At 38.2% G+C, this 27,196-nt stretch overlaps 4 protein-coding genes across 6 annotated transcripts in view; 2 read left to right on the plus strand and 2 right to left on the minus strand.

Annotated features, from left to right (window-relative positions):
- btbd11a (BTB (POZ) domain containing 11a) overlaps positions 1-7,996 on the minus strand; it is a 139,244-nt gene extending 131,248 nt beyond the window's left edge. Inside the window, exons 1-2 of the mRNA XM_082166323.1 lie at positions 7,857-7,996; positions 3,084-3,200 (exon numbers count right to left, since the gene is read on the minus strand). The gene's annotated coding sequence lies outside the window, so the exon portion shown is untranslated. The remainder of the gene's footprint in view (positions 1-3,083; positions 3,201-7,856) is intronic.
- cry1a (cryptochrome circadian regulator 1a) lies at positions 1,190-13,883 on the plus strand. 2 transcript variants are annotated; one of them, XM_082166325.1, is made up of 14 exons: positions 1,190-2,092; positions 6,831-6,939; positions 7,177-7,319; positions 7,878-8,062; positions 8,249-8,337; positions 8,880-9,020; positions 9,145-9,456; positions 9,534-9,685; positions 11,047-11,249; positions 11,512-11,619; positions 12,033-12,128; positions 12,250-12,324; positions 12,412-12,519; positions 13,103-13,883. In XM_082166325.1, exons 1-13 carry the CDS (start codon positions 1,935-1,937, stop codon positions 12,510-12,512), a joined length of 1,872 nt encoding a protein of 623 aa, XP_082022451.1. In that variant the 5' UTR covers positions 1,190-1,934; the 3' UTR covers positions 12,513-12,519; positions 13,103-13,883. The 2 variants fall into 2 exon arrangements, with proteins under 2 accessions (XP_082022451.1, XP_082022452.1); XM_082166326.1 differs by having other exon boundaries at positions 12,259-12,324.
- Positions 13,884-14,027: 144 nt separating this feature from the next.
- On the plus strand, positions 14,028-18,834 carry tnnt2c (troponin T2c, cardiac). The gene has a single exon (XM_082166329.1). It carries the CDS (start codon positions 17,516-17,518, stop codon positions 18,329-18,331), a length of 816 nt encoding a protein of 271 aa, XP_082022455.1. The 5' UTR covers positions 14,028-17,515; the 3' UTR covers positions 18,332-18,834.
- A 655-nt stretch (positions 18,835-19,489) lies between these two features.
- Positions 19,490-23,334, minus strand: LOC309496332 (uridylate-specific endoribonuclease C). Of its 2 annotated transcripts, none has more exons than XM_082166327.1 (7): positions 23,188-23,334; positions 21,424-21,526; positions 21,134-21,245; positions 20,849-20,970; positions 20,301-20,413; positions 19,917-20,070; positions 19,490-19,811 (listed from the first exon to the last, which is right to left on the minus strand). In XM_082166327.1, the coding sequence occupies exons 1-7, from the start codon at positions 23,196-23,198 to the stop codon at positions 19,551-19,553; spliced, it is 876 nt and encodes a 291-aa protein (XP_082022453.1). In that variant the 5' UTR covers positions 23,199-23,334; the 3' UTR covers positions 19,490-19,550. The 2 variants fall into 2 exon arrangements, with proteins under 2 accessions (XP_082022453.1, XP_082022454.1); XM_082166328.1 differs by having other exon boundaries at positions 21,424-21,523; positions 23,188-23,325.
- Between the last annotated feature and the right edge of the window lie 3,862 nt (positions 23,335-27,196).

The following is a 27,196-nucleotide window of genomic DNA, read 5'->3' on the forward strand; positions in this document are numbered from 1 at the left end:
GATAAGTCAACACACAATTTTAAAGAACCAAGAGGTGTGATCATTTATAAAGGGATAATTTGTGCATAGGCTAAATCTTATTATTTTGTTTTTATCAAAATGGGGGAAGATACCCCCCATAAGAACAATTTGCATTTACTTTTAAATTGTAACATATTAGATATATGTTTAGCATGTGCAGGATGATGATGATGCATCAGCCAATGTGTTATTATAGGAAATAAATAGAAACATTTGCAATTTAGTTGTTATAGGAAAAAAAAAATACCCCCACTACTGGGGTAAGTTGACCCCCTGGGGTAAAAAGCTCCCCCGGCTAAACTTTTACAGAACATATAATTGACTTTTGATATAATTCAATATTTATATATTTGTCATTAATGTAAAATATTTGGATTTTATCAAAAAAAAATATTTTAACGATTTAGATGAATAATCGAATAACCAATGGGGGGGGGGGGGGGGGGGGGATTCTTTCTACGACGGACTCTTCCTCCGACTTACCCATATAGGCTATGTATGTAAATATCAGTTTTCAAACAGCATAATCAATAACTAACTAAACAGTAAACAAAATGCAATGCTGCTTAAAAATGATAAACATCATGCAGAGACACAAGTACAAGAACTGAATGCATGCAAAGGACTGATGCAAACAAAGCGCAGAAAATACATTTCTGCCAACACTTCTTGCAAAGACAGAAAAGGTGATTTTAACAGCACGACTCAACAGCGCCACCCTGTTCAGCAAAGAACAGCGCACTGACACGAGCTTGATCATGTCGCTTCTCATGTGCCTATCCGGGTACTGAAGCTCCTCCAGCCAATCAGCTTCAAGGATTGCACTCTAAAGTCCTTAACTGTCCTTATGAAGTGGAAATGTATAAATCAAGGCTTGCAGTGTATATACATGCAAACTCCGAGCAGAGTTTGCATAGACATGATTTGTAATAATTCTATGCATTTATTAATAGTTTTAATATAAACAATAACATTTATGACATTACTATTCCATGAATATTAACATAAATGATAAAGAGTAATCTTCATTCACATTATGCGAGAAGAGCATTGTATAAAGTATAACAGGTTAGTCAGTGTATTGGTTCATCACACCCAGAGATCACCAAAGAAACGTGACTGATGACCAGCTACGTCATATAAGGGCTTGACAAAACAGAACGCGCTACTTCATGTGCGCAATCATTAAGGTGGAGCTTAGTCGACAGTCTGAATTGCATGGACGAAAGTGTGTGGAACCTTCTCCGTGGGAAAATATTTACAAGTTTACGTAACTTTGAAGGAAAACAAATCAAGACACGAAGGATACCTAATACGGGGTGTCATTTCATGCGGGATACTGCTTTATTTTACTGCCTGTAAAGCGGTTACGATGGGCTCGAGCCCATATTGATATTTACATAATCGCGCTGATTCGGGCTCGTACGTCGGACTCCGTTGACTTCAGCTGGAAGACCACGCGCAATTGAGATTGAGAACTCAAAGCTGAACTTGCTCTACATGCAAGATATAAAACATGTACTGTATTGTTGATTATTTTGGATAATTCAGAAAAACAAGTTATACAACAGGGAAGCGTACTTTGCGTTGCGTCCTGGTCCTAAAGCCAGTCGTGTATTCGGCTGTTGCGCGGTTATCCAGCTCGTGTCCCAATGCTTCAACTGTGGTCGCGTTCCAAATCACTAGACATAATGATGGAAAGTGTTTTGTTAGAGCAAGGCTAATTATTTTTTCCCCCGGAGATATCCAGAATAATTTGAACGCTCATTTATAGTGACTTTATTACAATATTTGTCGTTTTTCACGCATTTGAAAGCAGTTTCTTCTTTGGAGTGCAGTAGAGCAACGTTAAGGAGGTCTGTAACGTATCACCCCAGCATACTAAAAACGGTTAAAGGGACTTGAGTGGAGTAATGGTGGTAAATACGGTCCACTGGTTCAGGAAGGGCTTGCGGCTCCACGATAATCCATCACTCAGAGACTCCATCCAGGGAGCGCACAATGTCCGCTGTGTGTACATCCTTGACCCCTGGTTCGCCGGATCATCTAACGTCGGGATCAGCAGGTGGAGGTAATGGATCAAATATGCCAAATAATAAAATATAGGTGCTTGGAATGCATTACAAGATTATTTGGAGTAGTGTGCTATAAAGGATGACACACACACAAACACACACTTTCTAAATTATCATTACATTCTTTTATGATTGATCGATTCTGGTCTAATCTTTTCCATATTTATTCTATTCTACTATAGATTTTTAATTTTGTCAATTCTACATCTATTCTCTCATAATCTAATTTTGTTCTGTATCCATTCCATTTTAAATCTAATTCTATTACAATCTGTATAATCTACAATCTATTCTACACCACTCTATTTTGCTAACATCAGTTATTTTCTATTACAATGGCATCATTGTCATTCAATGAGACTGATGCACTTAAATCAAAATACTGCAGAACCTCCATTAGTTTACATATGCATAATGATACTATCATTTATAACTATCGGGGTAAACTATTACCAGTCTAAAATTACCAGTCTAAAATACTATTACTATAAAAAAAAAACTATTACCAGTCTAAAATATAGAATTACCAGTCTATATTACTATATAGTAATAACAACATGCATGACATTTGTACAAATCTTGACAATTTATCAGTTATCAATTAGTGGTTTTATATACTGGTTAGAGATACAAATGAGTGACTGACCGCAGTCAGTATGTATTACAGTAGGTCTTAGTATCTGAATTACTAAAGGGAAACTAGTATGTTTTGTAACTTTTTGAGTCTACTGACTGGTTGAGCAAGAAGCATCAAGTGATATCAAATAAAATAATTTTTCTTTTAAAGATGAAAGATTTTCACTATATATTTGTAGCATTTGCATTTATGCAAAAGCTAAGCAAATGCATTAGTTCTGTTTCGAGCCATGCAATATTACATACAGACCTTTACATCAGTTAACCACACCCATGCTTGCTTACTACACTCCTCAAACTCTTTAATGTATAGTTTATCCATAAACAAAAGTTATGTTATTATTTACTCACCCTGATGTCGTTCCAAATGGTTTGACTTAACAATGTTGAACACAAAAGGAGTTTTGAACAATATTCATGCTGCTCTCTTCCTTACAATGAAAGTGGATGAGAACTTGGGACTGTAAACTGCAAAAAAGACAACAAAAAAACACTGTATATTCATATAAGTCTTTTGAAGTCACACGATAGCCTTTAATGATGAAATGTAACTATTCACTCATTTATTGAGCAGCTTTAGACATTCTATAAATGTCTCCTTATGTCATCCAAGTTAGAAAGACATATCAGTTTGGGAAAAAATGAGGATGAGAAAATGATGAGTTTCAGTGCTTGTGTTTTCAAAGCTTTTTAACCATGTGCAATACATCTAAACACAATGGCATGTGGTGTGTCCATGTGTATCGGTTTCTATAAATGTGTGTTCACACACTCGTGGCGAGGTCAACTGCTGGGCAGCACAGGTGATCTGATTGTTTGTTCTGACCCATTTCTGATCCCAACTCAATGGAGATACAAGAGAGCGGATTATCATCAGTGTTACAGAGAGTGATTGTAATGACTACTACAATATGCTAACGTAGTGACCTACTTTATTCACCATGGTATCAAAAAAAGCTCTGATCGGATCTAGTTTACATGAACTGGGGAACATAAATGGTGAAACTTACATTATATAAAATAATAAAAATATAATTTAGATGTCATTTTATGCCTGTTTGGTTATTGCAAGTGTATTTGCTCCCAGACTGGCTCTGGAAAGTGTGATTATATATTTTTTATTGTTATTAAAATATTGAGGGGAAAAATATACATATACACACATATGTATATATATATATATTTCATAATAAAATATCAAAATGTTGTTCTGCACCTATAGAACTGACTGCTGATGTGCACCACAAACTTGATATACTTCAATTTCACATGTGAACTTGATGCACTATATTATCTCTGCAATCATTACAACAATGCTGTAGCTAGTCATATAACATGACACTGCGGTCAATCATAGGGCAGCGAGTCAGTGACAAAGAGAGGGAGGCTGCGGCTTAGACAGGGATTTACACATCATCACTGACTCCATGAATCATTTGTAAACATTGATATAGTGAGGTCCAAAACTGAGAGATATCAGGATTATGTTTAGTTATTTTCTTCTGTTTAAGTTCTAGTTTTTATCTGTCTCTGTTTTTCAACTAAAAACTTATCATGCTTTTTTTTCAAACGGGTTTCAAATGTAAACGTTTTTGGAAAAAATACCGTTATCGTCTCAGTGTAAACTACAAAAACACAAATGTGTGAAGGTGACAATGTTACGTTTTTACTACATTTTTGATTAAATAAATGCAGACATGGTGAGCATAAGAGATTTCTTTAAAAAATCTTACAGACCAAAAACCTTTGAACTTTAGTGTATAAACACAATTTTCTACACAAATGGCTGACTGGTCTTAATACAACACGTTTCCTCCACACAGAGATGAAACCTGATTACATGATGCTGCGTTACAGTATTACAGACAGTATCAATATTTTGGTTATCACAACCAGTAAGAGCTGCCTGTCAAGTCTTTTTGGTTTTGTAGTGTAATTTTACAACTAACATTTGAGTAGTCCATACCAATGAATGTCTCAGTGAGAAAGTATGGGAATAAAACTCGCCACTCATAATTGCAGAAAATTGCATAAATGAATGATGCTGCTTACCCATGCAAACCTGCTGCCATGATTTTAGGGCGTCACCAGGGTAGTTTTATGTGTTTGCAAGGTTGTTCGTTGCTAGGTTTTTACTTACTGTCCCATGACCAACTGGACTATCAACATGGCTCAGGTGAATTATATTATATTAATTCATCTTTCTTTCTTTTTTTATAAGTTTATCAAAGACCATGATGAATCATTCTCCAACAGACCATAATCCATGTGACATTAAATAAATGTTTGTTTGATTGATCACTCTGTAGAGCACCAGGTCACTTCTTTAGCGTCTTTTGGTTAGTTTATAGTCCAGGCAGAAACATCACCATCATATGGATTATGGTTTTTAAGAACAAAATAGATTTTGTACTAAAATGATACAAAACTTTCATGCCAAGACACAAACTAGTTTCTGCCGCCTCTGATTTGCACTACGACCCAGACAGGAATCCTTGAAATGCAAATTACATAACATTCTTTTGTCTGACTGTGTGATAACCACATAGTTTTAGAAGAGATTTAATTTGAGATCGAGTATAGTTTGCCCAGGATTACTTGAGGTAGTCTGGGGGTTGAGAAGAGGTTAGCTTTGGAGGTTGGAGCTTTCCTCTTACTCAGCATTTAAGGTTGAGATCTTTAATGCGAGAACCTGCAGACAACAGGATTTAGGTTTCTGGGTCAACAACACACTGCATCATGGCCAAGTGCTCTTAAAATTGCTGCTGCTTGCTATTTAAAAGATCCATTGGGTTTCCTGCACTACTTTTTCAACAGCACTACACCCCAAAATGTTCCGTACAATTCGCGATCAAATTGCTCGCATGGCGTGGTTCATAATAAGCCAATATGCCAATGGGTGAAGTCTTCATATCAATCATGGACTGAATCATTCAGAGACAACTCACTATTTCACTGAATAAACATATTATCCAGTTATTCCGTATATCACAGTTGCCATCGTTACATTCTTATCCAGTGCTTAAAAAGTGAATGAATAAATCTCTGGTGCAGTTTGCAAATGCAACATTAACAATTTGGCAGGTAACTCGTCCCAATTTTTGATGGGATGAGAGATGAAAGATACCTAAAATAGTGCAACATTGTAGTCTTACACTGAAGGAGGGAACCACAAAAAAAACCACATGTGGCCTATTTTTGACTTGGACCATTAAGCAACCACCCAAAACACTATTAACCACATAGTAACACATTAAACACCACTCAGAACACATTAGCAACCTTGTATCAATGCACCAGCAACCATCCACAGCTTTCTGATGGCAAATTTTACACAGGACTGCACTGCTCATAATAGAGCATGGTGCTAGCAATGCCAAGGATGCATCATTTTAACAGTAGTTAAAAGTCTTGTTGACAAGGTACCTGATTCAGGGTCATTGGAGTGCATGATTAATTGATGTACAATGCAAGCTATATAAGTGCAGCAGTCTGTTTTAATGGCAGCCGTCTGCTCAATTAAAATATCAGTGTTCAATTAGCAGTTTCTTTCACTGTAAGCATGGCTCTTTGTAAGTAGTACTCAAGTCAATGGTGTGACTCAGGTGTTATGTATGTCCTAAGTTTTGCCCCTATCTTCCAAAGCAGGAATGGATTAATTAATCAATTATCACGTGTATCATTAAAAACAAAATGAAAATGATCAATTATAAAAAACAGAATTATATTTTAATGTCATAAATTAAAAATAAATTTAAAAAAATGGGTGAGGTTTGCAATGTGCTGTACACCAAAACATGTTCTGTACAATTCGCGATCAAATTGCTTGCATGGTTCATAAGCCAATATGCCAATGGGAGAAAATAAGTAATTATCTATAATTATAGCCATTATTCTGTCAGTGGATAGTTATTTTTTACCCTATCCTCGTTCAATGCCTTTCCTTCTTTGAAACGTTTTACAGTTGCACAGTGCAATAGCACTGCAATAGTTATTGTGAGTAGACCTGCCTTATTATTAGAATTATATTATGTGCAATGCATGATATTATTTGTCAGTATGTGGCTATAAATACATATCATGTCTCTTGTTGCTCAGGTTTTTACTGCAGTGTTTGGAAGACTTGGATGCCAGCCTCCGCAAACTAAACTCACGACTCTTCGTTATCCGTGGCCAACCCACCGATGTCTTCCCCAGGCTGTTTAAGGTCCAGCTTTCAATTTGCAATTTCAAGTGACTGAATTGTTAGATTTCTAAAGTAATAATCTTGCACCAGGAAAACATTTCTGGATTGAATGGAATAGATTTGAGGCAAAATATACATTTTATCCTTTAAATGTGACACTTTACATCTAATCTTCCATACGTTTTGTGACTTGGCTCTCTATCACCATTGTGTGAATCTTTTGCGCCCCCTAATGGTATGTTATTGTAACGTGTCCAGGAGTGGAACATTACTCGTCTGTCCTACGAGTACGACTCAGAGCCATTTGGAAAGGAGCGAGATGCAGCCATCAAGAAGCTGGCCAATGAGGCAGGCGTGGAGGTGATTGTTCGCATCTCTCACACGCTGTACGATCTGGACAAGTACGTACTTCTAAATTCATCCAACTTTGTCAGAACTTTTGCGCCATAATTACTTTGTTTGTTGTTATTGACCCTTTGCTAAGCTCCACCAACCTCCAAAAACTTGCAATTTGAAACACATTTTCGAATGTTTGAGATTTCAAGCCCCCAAAACACTATTGTCGTGTAAATGAACGGCCAAAATGCCTAAAAAGTTTTCAGTTGAAAACTGTAATGTAAAAGCCCCCTAATTTACTTTGGAGCAAATGTAGGCGTTCTTAATGATATTCTCGAGGTTTAGCTAGTATATCACAGTATATCCTCTCTGGCTATTTTGTGTTAGCATTACAAGTGCCTCTGCTACATTTGAACATATTTTTAGATAACGTTTGTAAAATTATGTTTGTAACTACTCAAACGCACAGACTACCATAGATTGACTTTAGAAAAAATCTAAAGCTTTTCTGATATGGCGCATGGCAACAGCTGTTAAGGTCATTTTAAAGCCAGGGCTTAGCGAAGAGTCAACTGTAATTACTTTTTTGTTTTCTTACTCACTGGTGGATTGTTGTCTCTCAGGATAATTGAGCTGAATGGAGGCCAGTCTCCACTCACGTACAAGCGCTACCAGACCCTCATCAGCAGGATGGAGTCTGTGGAGATCCCGGCAGAGACCATCACAGCAGAAGTCATGGGGGCGTGCACCACTCCTGTCTCTGATGACCACGATGAGAAGTTCGGGGTTCCTTCTTTGGAAGAGCTTGGTCAGTCTGCTGTCTCTCTCTCAAAAAATAAATAAATAAATCTTCTAGCTAAAATGTGTAGCATACTAAACTTCTCATGAAGTATGTATTACATCCTTAAACGCACAAGGAATCAGACATACCAGTTCAAACTGTGATGAAACTTCGATGTAAAAAGTGTAATTGTTAATGCTTTTCCTGAAACAGGCTTTGACACAGAGGGCCTGTCCTCAGCCGTGTGGCCTGGAGGAGAAACAGAGGCCCTCACTCGTCTAGAGAGGCACCTGGAGAGGAAGGTTAGAGACACTCCATAATCACACATGCACAACTGTAGGATTAATAATATTGGCATCTAAAAACACAGATCATAGAAGCACAATTTAATATATATACCTTACTACTTTAAATAAAAGTAATTAAGTCATAAAGTGGTATTTTTCCATTAAATGTTTTCTTTATTAAAAAAAAAATTTGCAATAATATCTGAAAAATAAATTTATAATATAACTATACAAAAACTATATAAATATATATAATAATGAAAACAAATTAAGCGGTTTCTTGAGCACCAAATGAGCATATTAGAATGATTTCTGAAGGATCATGTGCCACTGTAGACAATGATGCTGAAAATTCAACTTTGCTATCAAGAAAAGAAAAATTAGATTTTAAAATATACTAAAACTTTTGAGTGGTAGTGTATGTTTGCCATTTAAATAACTTGTTTAACAACATCACAGAAAACGAAATGTTATGTTTGTAAGACAAACTAGCCTCTGGCCATCCTTGTTGAGTGCAGTCATAAATGATTATTTCATAGCAAATACCTTTTTTCTAGGCTTGGGTGGCCAACTTTGAGCGTCCAAGAATGAATGCCAATTCACTGCTGGCCAGTCCCACTGGCTTAAGTCCATATTTAAGATTCGGCTGCCTTTCCTGTCGACTTTTCTACTTCAAACTCACAGATCTCTACAGAAAGGTCAGTATTTCATCATATGTATCTTATGTTCTTCAAATTATGTTTCTTATGTTAAACTGACTCAGGGAACATGTAGAGCGCTTGCTCAATAATCCATTATGTTCATTACACTTTTTCCTTACAGGTCAAAAAGAACAGCTCACCTCCTCTGTCCCTTTATGGCCAATTACTGTGGCGTGAATTCTTTTACACGGCCGCCACCAACAACCCACGCTTCGACAAGATGGAAGGCAACCCCATTTGTGTGCAGATCCCGTGGGACAAAAACCCAGAAGCTTTAGCCAAGTGGGCTGAGGGCAGGACAGGTTTCCCCTGGATCGATGCCATCATGACCCAGCTGAGGCAAGAGGGCTGGATCCACCATCTGGCCCGACATGCAGTCGCCTGTTTCCTCACCCGTGGAGACCTGTGGATCAGCTGGGAGGAGGGCATGAAAGTAAAAAGCGCTCATTATTGTCATTATTTTAGGTATTTTAGTAATATGACAGCACTCACATGCATCTGTCTTCACAGGTCTTTGAGGAGCTGCTGCTGGATGCAGACTGGAGTGTGAATGCAGGAAGCTGGATGTGGCTGTCCTGCAGCTCCTTCTTCCAGCAGTTCTTCCACTGCTACTGTCCCGTGAGCTTCGGCCGTCGCCCCGACCCCAATGGAGACTACATACGGTGAGTTTGAATTCTACAGTGTAAACAAAGAACAATTTAAAAAACGGTCTAGCCTCTGAACGAAATGTATTTTATTTTCAGCCTAATTTCATTTAGTAAAAATTATATATGTCCGGCCTAGGCAAATTGACTTCTTCACCCTTTATTCAAATAATATATTAATTTTTTTAAACATATTGTGAAGTTGTGCTTGGAGTCAATTATTTTATTTGTGATAACACAATAAAAAATGGCAAATTGCATTGATATAATTTTTGGCAAGGGTGTAATACAAAGAAATTATGAACATATGCAAAAACAAAAAATGTACAGCCGGACAATGAAACTGAAACACTTGGATTTAGACCTCAATAATAATTTATTAGTATGGTGTAGTACTCCTTTTGCTGCAAATACAGCATCAATTCGTCTTGAGAATGACATATAATAGTCCTTCACAGTAGCCGAAGGGTCACTATGTGATACTGGTGTAGGAAAACGTTTTCAGACTTGCTCCTCCAAAATACACCAAAGTGGCTCAAAATATTTAGATCTGGTGAATGTGCAGGCCATGGGGCTTCACTTTCATGTCCATCAAACCATTCTGTCACAAGTCTTGCTGTGTGTATTGGTGCATTATCCTGCTGATACACAGCACCCCCTTTAGGGTACAATGTTTGAACTATTAGGTGCACATGGTCCTCCAGAATAGGTCGGTAGTCCTTGGCAGTGATGCGCCTATCAAGCAAAGTAAGAAATTCCATGATATTGCAGCCCAGACCATCACTGATTGACCCCGTGCTTCATTCTGGCCGTGCAACAGGCCAGGTGTTAAGGCTCTTTGGTCCTTCTCCACACTGTAACTCCCACGGATGTGGGAAAGACAGTAAAGGTGGACTCATCAGAGAACAATACATGTTTCACATTGTCCACAGCCCAGGATTTGCACTGTTGGCACCAATGAAACCGACATTTGGCTTTGGCACGAGTGACCAAAGGTTTGGCTATAGCAGCCCGACCATGAATATCGACTCTGTGGAGTTCCTTCCCGACGAACAGTTTTGGTGGAAACAGAAGAGTCGAGGTGCCCATTTAATTCTGCACTGAGTTGGGCAGCTGTAGTTTCATGTTTTTTTTGGATACAATCCAGGTTAGTGCCTGGACATCCCTTTCAGACAGCTTCCTCATGCGTCGACAGTTACACCTGTTGGATGTCGTTCGTCCTACGTGGTGTTATGCCAACATTAACCTGGATACCATAGCTCTCGATACATCACAAAGACTTGCTGGCCTGGTCACAGATAACAGCCAGAAATTGTAATGTTATAATGTAATAGATTACATTATATATGTATATAATGTACTCCCCTTTTCTCTTGAAGGCGATATTTGCCAGTGTTGAGGGGTTTCCCAGCCAAGTATATCTACGACCCCTGGAATGCTCCTGAAAGCGTCCAGAAAGCAGCCAAATGTATAATTGGTGTACACTACCCCAAACCCATGGTGCATCACGCAGAGGCAAGCCGCCTCAACATAGAGCGTATGAAACAGATCTACCAGCAACTGTCCAGCTACCATGGCCTGGGTAAGACAGAAACTAAGGGAAATCAAAATGCCACACTAACCCCTACCCCGCTCTCGCAATATTGCCCTATAGGTTTCTGCCTCATTTATTGGTGTAACTTATAAAAAAAAAAAAATCCACATTAATAATGTGTTTAATCCTTCTGAACTCACAAGCTTCTGGTTATTGAGGGCTGATTTAGTTTACCCGAATTAACAGAAAATTAACAGAATCTGAAACGAGTAAATTTGTTGTCTCTGACTGATGCTTCATTCCCCTACAGGACTGCTGGCAACAGTGCCATCCAACGCTAATGGAAATGGTGAGAATTCCACAACCTTAATGGGATTCCAAACAGGAGATGTGACCAAGGAAATCACTGCACCTTTAGGTTTGCAAACTCTAACTTCTTTATTTTTTATGCAAGCTATGCTGATATTAGACATCTTAAGTAAAACTTAAATCATAACACTAAGTCGGCATGAAGCAGAATTTGCGATAGTCTTTTCTTCCCTATTGTGACGTATACTGAAATGGCTTCTCAAACAAGAAATAAATGAAGGGCGGGACTTGAATTTGGCCATCAGTAATTTATTGTATGGTTGTGGTTTGCTACTGCTGCTGTGGAGTAAGAAAGAAGTAAGAAGAGAAGAGATGTTGCTGCAAATTTTTGTATATAAATTATATATATATATATATATTATATATAAAAAAACGTATATAACCCTCAGTGCAAAAACAGCATTGTGTTACTGTAGAAACCACTACTATATCTGATTGATTTTTTTTTTAAATTCATCTCAGGCTATCAGATGCCACCCACCTCACAAGGTGAATGGCACGGCAGGATGGTTTACTCACAAGGAGACCACCAAACAACCAGCATCATGCCACTGCAAGGTACAAACACTATACCAACGACGTCAATATCTATATCTGCAATTATCAACAATGTCAATAAATCTCAGCAGCATTGTTACTTTTAAATGCCAGACATGTCATTATAGTGTTTGTGTTGCAGGTTTTGCAGGCTTTGCAGGCAACAGTAGTAGCACAATGTGCTACAGGCAAGACTTAAGTCCTGCTGTACAGCCAGGTAAAGACCTCCACATTTAACCAGAGGCCAGTCTAATGTCATGCAGATGTTACAGTTAGCATTATAATCTTTAAATCTCATTTTCAGGACGAGGGCTGCACAGCACCATCCTGACATCTGGAAAACGACACAGCGAGGAGTCTTTTCCTGCCACGGGCTCAAAAGTCCAACGTCAGAGCAGCTCTTAAACATCAGGTCTGTCAGTGGTTGTCTATATGTGCAAAAACATTAATTATGAAACTGATATTTATATATATATATATATACACATACATACACATATATATATATATATATATATATATAATATATATTTAAATGTATAAATTTAGTATTTTGATTGTATGTATATATATATATATATATATATAACTACAAAATACTTAATATATACTGACAATAATTATATATGTATTTAAATATATTTAGATTTTACATATATATATTTGACAAATATATTTAAATATTACAATTTTAAAGCATTTTGTAGTTAATTACTTGTATATGCCAAAATATGAAATAAATCACAATTAATGTTTTTTTTAACTATTAAAGAAGACATCTTTTTTTCAAGCACTACTGTTTTTCTTACTGTCATGTTCTTATGCTTTATGAAGCCTCATATGTATATGCCAAAATATGAAATAAATCACAATAATGTTTTTTTTAACTATTAAAGAAGACATCTTTTTTTTCAAGCACTACTGTTTTTCTTACTGTCATGTTCTTATGCTTTATGAAGCCTCATATGTGTCATTTTTGTGTTTTTTTTTTTTAGAATTGGTCCATGCACAGCAGTCAACACGACTTCGCAGAGGCCTGATGTCTTTTTTTGCACCTTTTTCGAGTTGTTATGTTTTGCATTTTTATGGAAGAAACCAAAATCCCATTGACGGGAGCGATTCAAGGGAGTGCATGATTCTTTCTCTAAGCACATTAACACATAGGCACTTCAAAACTGACTGTACATTATCGCAGGGACTTCACCCAAGCGGTCATCGACATCCGGACAACATTGGAATTATGTTGTGGCTCTGTAATCTGCACAGCTGCAATGTTCTGTCAACGTTGCGTTCATGTTTGGACTCTCTGGGACTAAATTTTTGTGTATATAAGGATTTGATGAATACTTACATACAAAATGTACATATTTAATATTGTATGTGCTTTCTCTATTTCATGTAGTCATAGACCCATTGATATATTTTTGATATAAAGAATTATTGTGGATCAATTTTACTCTGTTCTTTATGAAAACATAAAATTGAACCTTTTAAAGCATTTGTAGGATGTCCATGCAGTACATTACTTAGCCTCTCATCGGGCTGTTTGCTTGCACTATGTTTTTTGAACTCTCCTTTTGCTTGTCTCAACTACTGCCGTTTGTGATCTTCTTTCAGTTACTCTTTTCAGACTGACATCTGTCTCCACCTTCTCAGTCCCTGTTTACTCCTCTCTATTTGAGTTTCTCTCCATTGCTGTAAACTATTCGAAAATATAATTCACCACAGTGTTTCTCGTCCTCTCACATTGTGCTTGTTTAATAAAGTGTAAATGTACGTTGTCTCACTCATTTACTTACAGGATGCTGTTCTGTCACTCATTTTTCAGGTGACTAATGCTGATTCCCTTGCAAAGCATAGCTGAGTGATGACCTATTACATAAACAAATAAATTAGTTTATATTAATTACCATTAACTATGAACTTGCTCACTAAGGTCAACCACAAATTGTCCAAAACATAGATCATTGGCCCAAATACTTTTTTAATCTTACATTTAAGCAAAATATTTCTTGATTTACAACTTAAAAGCTAACCAACTTTGGTTTGTCCATGCTATCTTTCTTTCAAACAAATGAAATTCGTGTAATGTTTAGGATGGAGTGAGTGTCCAATAACTTTGAGGCCATTATAAATGCCTTGAAAGGTAAAATAACGCATATAGTGCTTAAAAAACTTTACAATATTGTTTGCTTACCTTAAAACACAAGGACAGAACGAAACGCGCGAAAGTTTGCTTTTAGAAACCTCGTCATTTTCACTGTATTCCAGGACCCAAAACAAATAAATAAGAGTGTAAATAAACATGATAAATATTTGTATATGCTAAAAGGCCGCGTTAGCAGTGATTCAAAATACACAATAGCTTGGCCACGCCTCCACGTTTGCGTAAGATGTGACGTTGACGTATGCAATATTCCTTAGCAACCTCAGTCCTTAGCGCAAATTAATGCATGTTTTTTTAAACCATACAACTGATCGGTTGAGACTGTTCCACCTCTGTCTAGGTTATGAAATTAATGTTGCGTAAGGGACAAAAAAACAGGACATGTCACCGCTTAATATATAAACATAAATAACTGACAAGAAGAATCACCTGAAAGTGTCAGATGAAAAGAAACTCCGTCATTGAAAGAAAGAAGAGGTAAAAATCTGTTTGTCACAGGTGTGTGACATAAATGCTTTGCATGTCCACATGGCAGCGCCGTTTCTCTCTTTCATGTGATCTGCTTCAGTGCTTGCATACAATGCATATTCAACTTTAAAATATATTAACATTGGTAGCTCCAGCTCTGAAAATTAATTAGTCAAAAAGTGTGGGAACCTTAAATAGAATACAATTTATTGAATTAATGCATTTCATGGTTAGAATACAATCTGAGTAAAAATTTAGTATTCTGTTGTTGGCTGGTAAACTTGAAACATGATGGGAAACTATCCATATATTTTATACTTTTATAAGTTTAATACATTTATTTCCATCTAGTAAGTTACACTTTGTATTATTTTATGTAGGCTAGAAATGGAAAGCTTAATTTATTTACATTAATATACATCTTTATCAATAATTGGATATAAGATTGCAACTTGATAAAACAAACTACTACATTTCTAACAAAACAACGCAAAGCCAAAAATGTTCTCCTTCGAGCCGGATTCGAACCAGCGACCTAAGGATGACAGTGTTAGACCTCTACAGTCCTCCGCTCTACCAACTGAGCTATCGAAGGGATACGTCATCATAGATCAAGAGAGAATATAAAGTAAAAGCTATCAATTCTATTATTCTATATCAATTCTATATCTTTTTTTTCTTTTTTTTTACAATCAGGTGACGTACTAGATACAGTCAGATACAGTCTTAAAAATAACAAATAATCAGCAGATAAGAATTAATATATTTCCCTTTCGAGGTGCATTTGCTGTAGGCTGTAGGGTAATAAGTCATGCTTTCTGCTTTCAATTCTGAAAATGCAAAAATCAGGTTACCAAAAGAGGAAACAAATTTTACTCTCCAAGTACAAATAGTATACACAAAGTGAAGTGGCAAATACAAAGGGAAGTACTAAGTAGTCACAAGCACATGGAACTTAGTGACGATGTCTATAGCGATAACTGGTGTACAGAAATAGCGAGGAATTGTTTTTAATGCAAGTACAATTTTAATCTATATATATATATATTAAATGATGTACTTAAGAGTATATATATACTGCTATTGTAACTGCGAATCGGCTATTTGGGGATCTTGTCAATCGTCGCAAACACATGGGCCCCTATGCAGCTGTCCCTCGCTGTGTCTGACCAATGAGGAATCTGATTTAAATAAGACCTCCACCTGTCACTCACAATTTCACAAATAACATAGGCTACTGGCAGACTGAAGGTTGACAGAATCACTCCTCAATCCAAGGGTACAGTGAGCTCATGAAGACTATTTATATTCAAACAAGGGAGGAAGATGGAGATAGTTGCCCTTCATTCTCGAGGTATCACTCATCCTGTCTATTATTGAGGAAATTAGAAAAGGACATACGAGTGGCACAATTAGGCTACTTTATATAAGTGCACTTTTCATAAGTGCACAATGCTGTAACAGTAAAACCAACATTAAGAGGTGGCATGGGATAATTAGACCAATGGAGAATCATAAATTCCTTCAAAATAAGTAGATTATGCTAGATTGCTGAGAACAAATCGCAATGCTTTTAGAGGGAAACTGAAATATATTTGCTATGCTCTTAGCACAAAGTCAAACATTTTCATAGTGATGTTTTTATGTATTTCAAAATGATATTGCACCCATAGATCCAAAAGGAAGCACATTGGAAACACACAGTAATACTGAAATACTGAAATATTATTGCAGTTTAAAATAACTATTTTTTTATTTAAATGTATTTTAAAATGTTATTTATTCTTGCTATGGCAAAGCTTAATTTTCCGTCTACAGTTTCCAGTCTTCAGTGTCATCGTTCTATGCTGATTTGCTGCTTAATTACATTTGATAACAGTTGTACTTAATATTTTTGTGGAAACCATGAAGCATCTTTTGAAACAGGATTCTTTGATCATTTCAAAAGAACAGCTATAATAAAAAAAAAATTATAAAAAAACCTAACGATCACTTTTGTCACTCAATTTAACATATACTTTTTAAAAGATTTTCCCCACATTACACATCAAATAGAGAACTGTTATGACAGTTTTTATTTTCCCAAAGGCCTGGTGGTGGTTCCATAGGTTTCCAACGTCATGCAGAGAGAGCCAGCTGAAATGTTTATACACAAATAGCTGTACAGAAGCCACTGAACACTTGTCTGCCTTTGTCTGTTATCTCTCTGTCTAGCATTATCCAGTTCACATTGTCTCAGGGGTGGGGTACAACATTTCATAATTTTCAAACAGAAATTGAATTAATGAGGGTTCCATGAATTCCTAAAAATGACAATCATTTTTTATACTCAAAGCAACAGATGAAACGAAACAACTGATGTTAGACAATTAAATGAATGCCTAAATATTGGTGCCCAGTTAATCTATTCAAACATGGTGTGAAACAAGATCCCTTCCAATGCACAAGTGTGCGTGTGCATCTGTTTTAAGTCTGAAATAGGCTCCTCTTCACACCAAAGGACAAAGGTTTTAGGGTGGGAGAGTCAGAGGTTAGAGGTCAGGGTCTGGGTATTGGACAAGACAAGATCCTGTAAAGTAGAAAATAGATCCTACGTGCATCTGTTCAAAAAGCTTATCCAAGAGCCATTTAGCAAACGTCACATGGGGAGGGAGGACCCTATAAAACCACAATGCATCTATGGAGAACATCTCAGTCCCTTTAGGATCTTTACCACCAGCCGTACATTCTTCCTCAGTGACCCCCTCTTCCCAAAACACCCAAAAGAAGCACCATGTGCGACACCATGGAGTTTGTGGTGGAGTTTGAGGAGGAACAGGAGGAGGTAAAGGAAGAGGAAGAGGAGGCTGAAGAAGAGAATGAGGAGGAAGAAGAAACCGATGAGAAAGAACAAGAGGCAGAAGATGAACAAGAGGCAGAAGAGGATTTCAAACCCAAGCCCAAAATGTATATTCCCAACATTATGGCACCTAAGCTGCCTGATGGAGAGAAGCTGGACTTTGATGACCTCCACCGGAAGCGCACGGAGAAGGACTTCAATGAATTGCAGAGTCTCATTGAGCTGCACTTCTCCACCAGGCAGAAGGAGGAGGATGACCTCATAGCTTTGAAGAGCCGTATTGAGCGGCGTCGGGCCGATCGTGCCGAACAGCAGCGCGTCAGATCCGAGCGCGATCGCGAGAAACAGGCACGCATTGCAGAGGAAAGGGCGCGGCGCGAGGAAGAGGCCGCCAAATTGCGAGCTGAGGACGAAGCCAGGAAAAAGAAGATCCTTTCCAACAAGGGCTACGGTGGCTACCTGCAGAAGGTAGATCAGAAGAAGGGAAAGAAGTTGACGGAACGTGAGAAGAAGACCAAATGTCTGCTGGAGCGTCGCAAACCCCTCAACATTGATCACCTCAACCAGGAAAAGCTGGGAGAGAAAGTCCTTGACCTTTGGAAGTGGCTCAGTCAACTCCACGCTGAGAAGTTTGACCTGGCAGAGAAGCTGAAGAGACAGAAGTACGACATCAACGTTCTGCGTAACCGCGTTAGTGACCATCAGAGGGGAGCTAAGGTGACCAAGACCACCAGGAAGTCCTGGAAATAAATAAATCTGATTGACATATGCAATGACACACAGAACAGAGGAATCAGTTTCAAGTCTCATATTGAGCTTTACAGGACATCATTTATATTTTTATTTCTGTTGATTAATAATTGTTTATTTAGCATTGTATCATACATGTAATGGGTTTTACTGGGTTTAATGTTTTGGTTCATGTAATCATGTTTCATGTAATCTGAAGTCTTGATTTTATGCTGTGAACCTTTTAAAAGTTTAATCTTTTTTTTTTAAGATTTCACACAACAGTAGAAATGCAATCTTATATTTGAATGTATGATTTTGTATTGCATTTCTGAACTTTTGCTCATTAACCCGTGTTAACAAATCTCTCAAATTAAAGCAGTAATTTTACTTTGGAAAATATGTATCATCTCATTGGCATCACTAAGATCGCTCAATATCCAAAAGCTCTTGCAGGAATTACAAATAAGAAATCATTTTAAATTTTGTATTAAGTGCTGGAATACAACATATTAATAAACAAATACATCAAGATGTTATATATATTGAAAATGTCTTTATTTTAACAACCAAAAGGCACATATATATGACTGTGCCAGCAGTAAAGGTTTTGGCACATACTTCAAAGTATCTATTTCTACAAAAAAAAAGCTAAATAATGTTTTTAGCAGAATAATTGTTATGCTATGCAATTCCAAGGACAGATACAAAACAAAAGTGTAAACGACATTATTCTTCTATAAAGGCTCGTGTTCATTTTCCACGTTCCGCTCTGTCTAGTGCACAGTTGAGCTTACACGCCATTCAAAGATCATCCCATTGACAGTTTAAGATTAATAAAATATACATAAGAGTTTGATTTTTAATACGCAACTTTCTTGCTCAATAAAAAAATAAAAAAAAAAGACCTCTAAAAGCTTGTAGCAATTAGATTTGGTCTATGATTATCTATGATTATTTATGATTATAGCTCAGCTGTTTATAGGCTAAACACACATTTCTAAGCAATTTATGGTTAACCCAACTATAAGAGACTGAGTGCAATTATGACAAGTTAAATTGTTTGCAGAATTCTAATAGTGGTAAAAAAAAAAAAAATACCTATGACATAAACAGTTCAAAATTAAGGATTTAAGGATCACAAACTGAAATTTGGATTATAAAGCCCCCTTTTTCCACGTTAGCCTTTCCTAGTAATGCTTTTTTCCATACCAGATACTGTATGACCTTTCAGTGAGACCTAGAGATCCCGGTTGTTGCTGCTGATCATTTTGGGGTATGACGTCCCAATGGAATTCCCAAATCTGTACACCACAATCTCCAGCAGGTACTCATCCACTTTAACCTTAACGTTGGCCACACGCTCATCAGACAGAAAGAAGACGATGGTAAACAGAGCCACCTCAAACTCTGGGCTGACGCCTATGAAACAGCTGCCCACTGGCTTGACTAGACCATTCCAGCTGAACTGCAGGTTTAAGACGTGATCGTCCTCATCTGGCTGAGAGATTGAACCACAGTGCAAATTGAAATGTTGAAAGTAATACACACAGAGTTGTACACACAAAGAGTCTCCTTGTCAAATCGTTATTAAATGATGAAATACCGTGTCCTTGTTATTTCTGGCCTTGTATCCTTTGTAGTCCACATGATTGTGTTTCTCCTGATGGTAAAACTGGACCCAGTTATGGAGGCCCATGATCTCTTTACCATGCTTTGTTTCACCAACAAACACATGCTCAAATCCACAGGAATCTTCACTGCATGAGAGATGAGAGGGAGATGGGCGGATACATATAAACTTCTCTATGTTGAAATGCTAGGCATACAAATTACACAAGTTATTAGCACATAAGCCTCAAGCAATATGATGGTAAGTGATTTTTTTCATACCAAAAGTCATTAGTATGTCAGTTACTCATCAAACAAACCCAATTCAGGTCATATGTCAGAAACACACATATGTACGCTTGCTAGGTTTTTAACTCACCCTCCACTTTTGTCTCTGCGATAGAGCTTGAACCAAATATCATAGAGTTGCCTCTTAAACTGAGCCGGATCCGACTTGGCTCGACCTTTGCGTACTAAATACCTGTGGGCACACTGCAAAGACAAAGACATCAGAACTGGACTATATTATAATATTTTCTTTCACTTGTAGGGTAATGTTTGCATGTTAATGGTTGCATGTATTTGCATTTTGTGTAATAGTCTCCTCCTTGAACCAACATCTCTGTACTACATTTGCACAGTTGTCTCACATGCTCATATTTACTCTTCACTTCCCATCCACTACATTAAATCATTATTAGTTTCTCTTAAGTGTTATTTTCAATAGTTTTTGCGAGGCTAGGCAGTGAACTACAAACCAATACATATTTAATTATTTTAATATAAATTAAATGACTTTCACTCTGGTCAGGAACGATCCCTTTCAATCAGATAACAGTCAATAGTACACATACTACACATTCTTTACGTTGCTCAACATGATGTTACTAAATAGCAAGGCAAAACAAGACCATTGAGTAATGGTACCTTCATTATCTCTGTCTTCAGAATGGCATCCAGGAAAAGATTGTTCTCCTTAAGCTCCTCTTTTGTCACCTGCTCAGCCACTCCTGTAGACATCTCATAATTGTCCAGCAGATTTATGAAGTCTGAGAAGACACAAAGTAGATTAAACAGCTGTCTAAACTGCCATGCATTGCATTATATCTGTGAATTTAATGAAAACTGAAAACAAGTGTATTTATTAGATTTATATAATAAAAGGATGCAATTAGAAACAAATTAGTATAGAAACGGCCCATGGTTTCTTACAGGCATAGGTATCAATGCTTTTGAGCTTGTTTTCATTGACATAAGAGAAGAGAGGAGCTCTAGCGCTGTCCCTGGCACTGTTACTGCCCTCAGATACAAATCCAGCCTTCCCCTGTGTGAAAACAAATCCACTATAAATGACTGATTGATTCTCCTTAAATCATGCAAAAGAAGTCATCGTGTTTTAAAGTCACCAGCTATCATGTACATGGAATCTAACATTCCTTATGTCTTTACTTAAATGCAGATATATATCTCTAATAAACCTGCCTCCTCCCCCAACCACCTACTTGTAGGTTGATTTTATAGTCTATTCCAGGTTTCATGCGGTTCACATCCAGCTTCCACAGTTCGTTCAGCACATCTGAGAGCTCCTGATTGGTGCCTTGACTGCTGTAAAAAAAAAAAAGCATGACATTGAAAGTCTAGAATGAGTCAAGTCTGGCTGTATTGCCTAGTTAAGAAAGCAATTATAATTATCACTGAAGTAACGATGGTAATTGGGATTATGGCTATTTTGGGGGGTTATTTTAGTTCTTCTATCTCTACCTACCAACATGAGTCAATGACAAATGTCCAAAGGTTATCCAAGATGATAACAAGGAGAAATCTTTCAAAAGTCTATGTTACAACACATCACATTATTAGAAATGTAATCTTTGTATTTGTGTTGGTTTCATACATTTAAAATGAAAATAATAATAATATTAATAATAAACAAACATAATTCAACAGAAAAAAGTGCAACACTCTTTAAAATGTATTTTTAAGCAGTGATTTTCTCAACATTATTAATAGTAATACAAATATGCCAAATGAAGTGCCACCATTCATTTTTCAAGGATTTCAGCATTTAATTTGAACTTTCTCTCTTTCTCTCTCTCTCTCTCTCTTTTTGTGTGATATTTACTCCACCTAGACTTTTCCTTTAAATCCTACCAAATAAATATCTAAATAACTTTTAATTCAGAAATAGAAAGAAAACAATTCACAGTAGAGGTGTGTGTATTCGTGTTATGTTCGAAAAAAAATACCAGGCGTCAAGCACGGTTTCTCTCGTGACACCTGAAATTCTAATCACAAATCAATTTGGCACGAGTACAATAGAGAAGCAAGTTCATTCATGCCTTTTTATTCATAAAAAAAAGAAAGAAAAAAAGTGTTCGGGTGCAGCAGGGTCACGCACGAACCACAAATCTCAAGGGGAAGACAGTGACTGGATCTAAAACGTTCAGATGACATACAGCTCATATCAATGTGAGTCACCCAGACATAAAAACACCTTTTTTTTTTTCAGACATGAAAACACCTTTTTTTTCCAGACATGAAAACAAAACAAAACACACACGACGACACTATCTGTGACGCCGACGCGACAACTAGTAGTCAAGTGCAGTTCCCGTTCACACAACGCAGATTCACCGAAAAAGTCATGAAGATGACATATTGCCTAGTTAAGAAAGCAATTATAATAATCACAGTAGTAACGATGGTAATTGGGATTATGGCTATTTTGGGGGGTTATTTTATAACAGATAGAAAGCAAATCATGTAATAAAAGGTGGCTGTTGTCACTCTCATTAATAACCGAACTCAACTGTGTGAGCGCAGTTCCTCGCATCTGGAAAACGTTAAATAGAGGCTGTTTGTAAATGCATGGCATTGCCTCCACTTCAAACAAAGCTCGATTGTACAAAGGCACCACACTCAACACGGTAATAATGTCGAAAAATGTGATCTCTTAAATATTTATAGACATGAAGCTTCGTACGGAAAATCCAGCTGGTCGTTGTGCACATCATTTTTGTGTATTTTAATTCGCACCGGATGTTATGCCTGTTTGCGCGTGAAAAATACGTTCAAAAAAAGCATCTTCACCCAAAACAAAACCGATCACATGTACAGTTTAGTTAAGTAAAAGCATAGTCATTATTATTTTAAAACCACACTAAATACCCCAAAGTAATATTAATAACCATCAACACAACTTTGAGTTGCTGATAACAAGCCGGAAAGACCGTTAAAGTAACATATGTTGCCATTAATTTTCTCACCCTCTGGCCATATTCGCAGGTTAAACCAGTTTCTTCGGATGATTCAAATAATCGTTTAATCACCCAAGCGACGAAAAGCTGGTTTTGTTGCGTGTGTTAGTTTACGCGATGTCAATTTGATCGATTGACAATTTGACCAATGAGAGTGGCGAACGGTAACGCCTCTACAGGGTGACAAAGGAAGAGAGGAAACGAAACTGATCCAGGAAGGGAGTGTCCGAGTAACAGGTAGCAGTGTCAGGCTATAAACTTTTTTTTTTTAGCAGTCTGTATAAAAAATCTCAGCCTGATTTTTTCTCCATTTTGTAATATTTATTTGCAGTCACAAGAAGTGCATATTTTATAATATTTATATATTTAGCCATACACTATCAATAAAAGTGCATTATAGGCTTTTATAATGAGCTGGTAGTGCTTCCTCAAATTCCTGTTCCTTTTCATAAAATAAAAATGAAAACATTTATATACTGCATCAGTTCTCAGCAGTAGCATCCAGTAATGGTGTTCATTCACAACACCCAAAATTAGGCTATATTTGGCTCTGGGGATAATTCTGAAACATGATAAGGTAGAAATAAACTACAGCACTCACAAAAGTGTAGAAATGTTAGTTGTTGGTTTTATTACAAGCATAGTCCATAGTTGGGTTCATCGCAAATCTGGTTTCTTACCTTTAATTTGGAATTTCAATAGTTCCAGATCTGAGTCACAATGAATATCTACAAACATGGCCTGTTTCCAATGAATCGGGTTGTATTTTTACACCAGAATGAATACATATGAATTAGAGCCTTCAAAATAAAAATGATTAGCATACAACGGCAATATACACATGTTAAAAATGTTAAAGTGTATATTAACATGGTTAATAATTTGCAATATGCCAGTAATTCGATTTTTTTCCCCAGATTAGATTGGGTAGAAACTGGTCCAAAATAGGGATGGGTACACAGAAGTGACAGTGATGATGGATCATGACTTTGATAAAGAGTATTTTCTTTTTCTCTGATCGTTTATCATGGCATTTTGGGTTGTACTTTGAGGTCTGATTGGTTAGCGATGGGACTGCATGTCATTCAGACAGGAGAACTAAAGTGAAGCTATGGCTTCAAAAGTGAGCACGCACTGATACCTGGAATCACTTTCATAATGAAAATATAGTCAACTGCAAATTGTGCAGTGCCAATCTGTCTTACATAATCATACGATGTTGTAAATTCTTTGTGGTTTAGTTGTTTTAGTGCATTGTTACTGGAAGAGTACATCCACAACAGGAGTTACACATTCTAAATAGTTCACTTTGAATTTCAAACTAATTGCTTGATTAGGATAAATATATAAAGTAATATATCTAAAAATCTTTCATTACCGGCTTCTTTGGTGAGGGTAAGATAGTGATTGTGGAGTTTGTCATCGATTCTTTGACTTGAATTTGCATGGGCGTCACTTCAGTGTAGGATTTGAGGTAGCCTATGCTGACCTTGGGGAGACTCTTGCCACAACTGTCCAAATAAAACATTGAGAATTTGGTTGTTAACTTGTTGGTTCCATCCACAGTCATTTGGGGCCAGATAGGAAATGAGGGGGAGTCGGGTTAAGTCTCCTGGCTCCCCTCAAGAACTTGACGACCAAGTAATTTCTTCCTAAAGACTAGCCAGCCATGAGGGCGTGATTCGCTGCGATGGCTGCCACGTATACCTTGAGCGTGGAAGGGGTACGCACCTTATCTAGCAGCTCCAGTAAGAAGGACAGAATGGCTGATACATCGCAAACGGCTGCATCTTCGTTCTGGACAGCACACCAGTCAGAGAAGACAGACCATTTAAGAGTATAGAGGTGTCTTGTAGACGGTGCACTGGCCTCTGCTATCGTGCTGCCCACCCTCACACGGAGCTGCAAAGGCTCCCGTCGAGGGACCACAGATATAGGCTCCACAACCCGGGTTGTGGATGCCAAAGGGACCCTCTTGTCTGAGAGAGAAGGTCTTTCCTCAGTGGAATTAGGAATGACAGCTGTATCAGCTCGGGGAACCATGACTGGTTTTGCCAAAGTGGAGCCACCAATAGCCTTGAGCATCTGGTCTCCCTGATTCTCCTGATGACCTGAGGGAGCAGAGCGATCAGGGGAAAGGCATACAGGCGAGCTTTGGGCCAATCCTGGGCCAGCACGTCCTGCTCCCTTGAGAAAAATATTAGGCAATGATAGTTGTCTTCTGAGGCGAAGAGGTCTACCTCTGCCCTCCCGAAGATCTCCCAGATCATCTGAACCAATTGGGGTTGGAGGCTCCATTCTCCAGGAGACACCTTGATTGGTGACACCTGGACAGCATTTCCGCCCCTTGGTTCAACCTGCCCGGCAAGTGCACTGTGCCCATTGAAGGAGGTGTCTCGCCATCTTGTAAAGAGACCACGACCTGAGGCCGCCCTGGCAATTTATGACCACCGTCATGTTGCCTGAATAGACCATGAAGTGGTGCCCTTTGTAGGGCTGGCAGAAAAAAACGCCATCATTTCGAGGCCATTGATATGCATGAATTGCTCCAGGCTGGACCAGGAGATGAATGCCAGTCTGCCGAGTTGGCGTCATCTGTTGTGACAACCTTCCCTCTGGAAGTCAGTCCCATCAGGGCAGGCAGCAGTTGAGAAGAGGAAAAGTGCTCTTTGTAGCCAGTGGGTCCGCTATCACATCGGTAGTTTGCGGAACATCTACAGCTGGTCCGAACAAGCCGGTGGCAGTCACTGGGGAGTCGAGGAAGGCGGTCCTGTCCAAGTCCTTGATCTCCCTGAGGTTTAACCATGTACAGTGTGGATGGGATGGGGCAATTCCAGCGTTATGGACATGACATTTGCAGTCAAAACTTTCTCCGAATTTTCTCCGAAAATGCATTTAATACCAATATATTGAAACGTCTGTTTATATACCCATAGGCTACTCCCTTAATAAAGGAGTCCAGACATTAGAAAATTATCAGTCTACACATGCGTTTTATATTTAATATGAGGGAAATAGACATGCATGCATGCGTGACACAAAAAATCTGTAACTTTTAGGAAGCAAAATATTTTTTAGTAATTCTGTGAATTACACTAAGCAAACCAAAAGTAGGCTAATACTACCCACCGGATGAAGAAGGGTTGGCTCTCCACAGAACATAATATATTCATTTTATTTAATTTTTCGTGTTCGCATTTATGCGGAAAAAACAATGTTATGGACGTGACAGTTCTCTTACGAGAGGTCTCTCGTACTGCATAAGATATCTTACGCTAGGGGAAAATCCTTTTCTGCGAGATATTGAAGCCAAAAATTATCCTTAATTTTTAATAATGCAAAACGCGTTGCGGCAGCATGCAGACATAGGCGAGACAGCTCGCGCGCCTATTGGCTGCTCTGCGGCAACTGCAGCAGCCTATCGAGCGAGGCCTGGCGTGACGCCAGACCCAATCAGGGTGCTTCGCGCCCGCTGCGTCACGTCCCGCCGAAACGGGCGTGGTCTAGGCCTATAAATACCGCTCGCAGGCAGCTATTATCTGATTTTTTCATCCTTCAAACGAAGCACACGCATCGCTGGAGCTGGAGAAGAAGCCGCGCCGTCTGAGAGAGAGCACCTTCAGTGGGACGAGTCACCGAAGTCGCTGGCCGCGCCGCCTTCCTTGCCTTCCTGCTGCGCTTTCCGGCGTTATATCCTTTCTCTGCTACTGTGTTTATGTGTGTGTGTGTGCTCGCCGCCGCGACACACACTCTCATTGCACTAAAAGAGCTGGGCGTCCTGAGGATCACGCAGCTCTCGCGCTCGCTGACGGCGACTGCCCTCACTGCGAGCTAGTTACTGCCTATGGTGACTCTGAGGACTCACCTGGCATCCTTCTCCGAGACTGCTCCTCCGCCGCCATGTTGACGCTCTTATATGCTCGTGCATCCGAAAGCTTTTGTGTTCCCCCCTGTAGCTCAGTGGCGGAATCATAGGTTTTCCTCACGAGAGACCGGTGTTCGAATCCCGGTCTAGCGG

This window comes from Leuciscus leuciscus (genome assembly GCF_965113295.1).
Source record: "Leuciscus leuciscus genome assembly, chromosome: 4".
Lineage (NCBI taxonomy): Eukaryota > Metazoa > Chordata > Actinopteri > Cypriniformes > Leuciscidae > Leuciscus > Leuciscus leuciscus.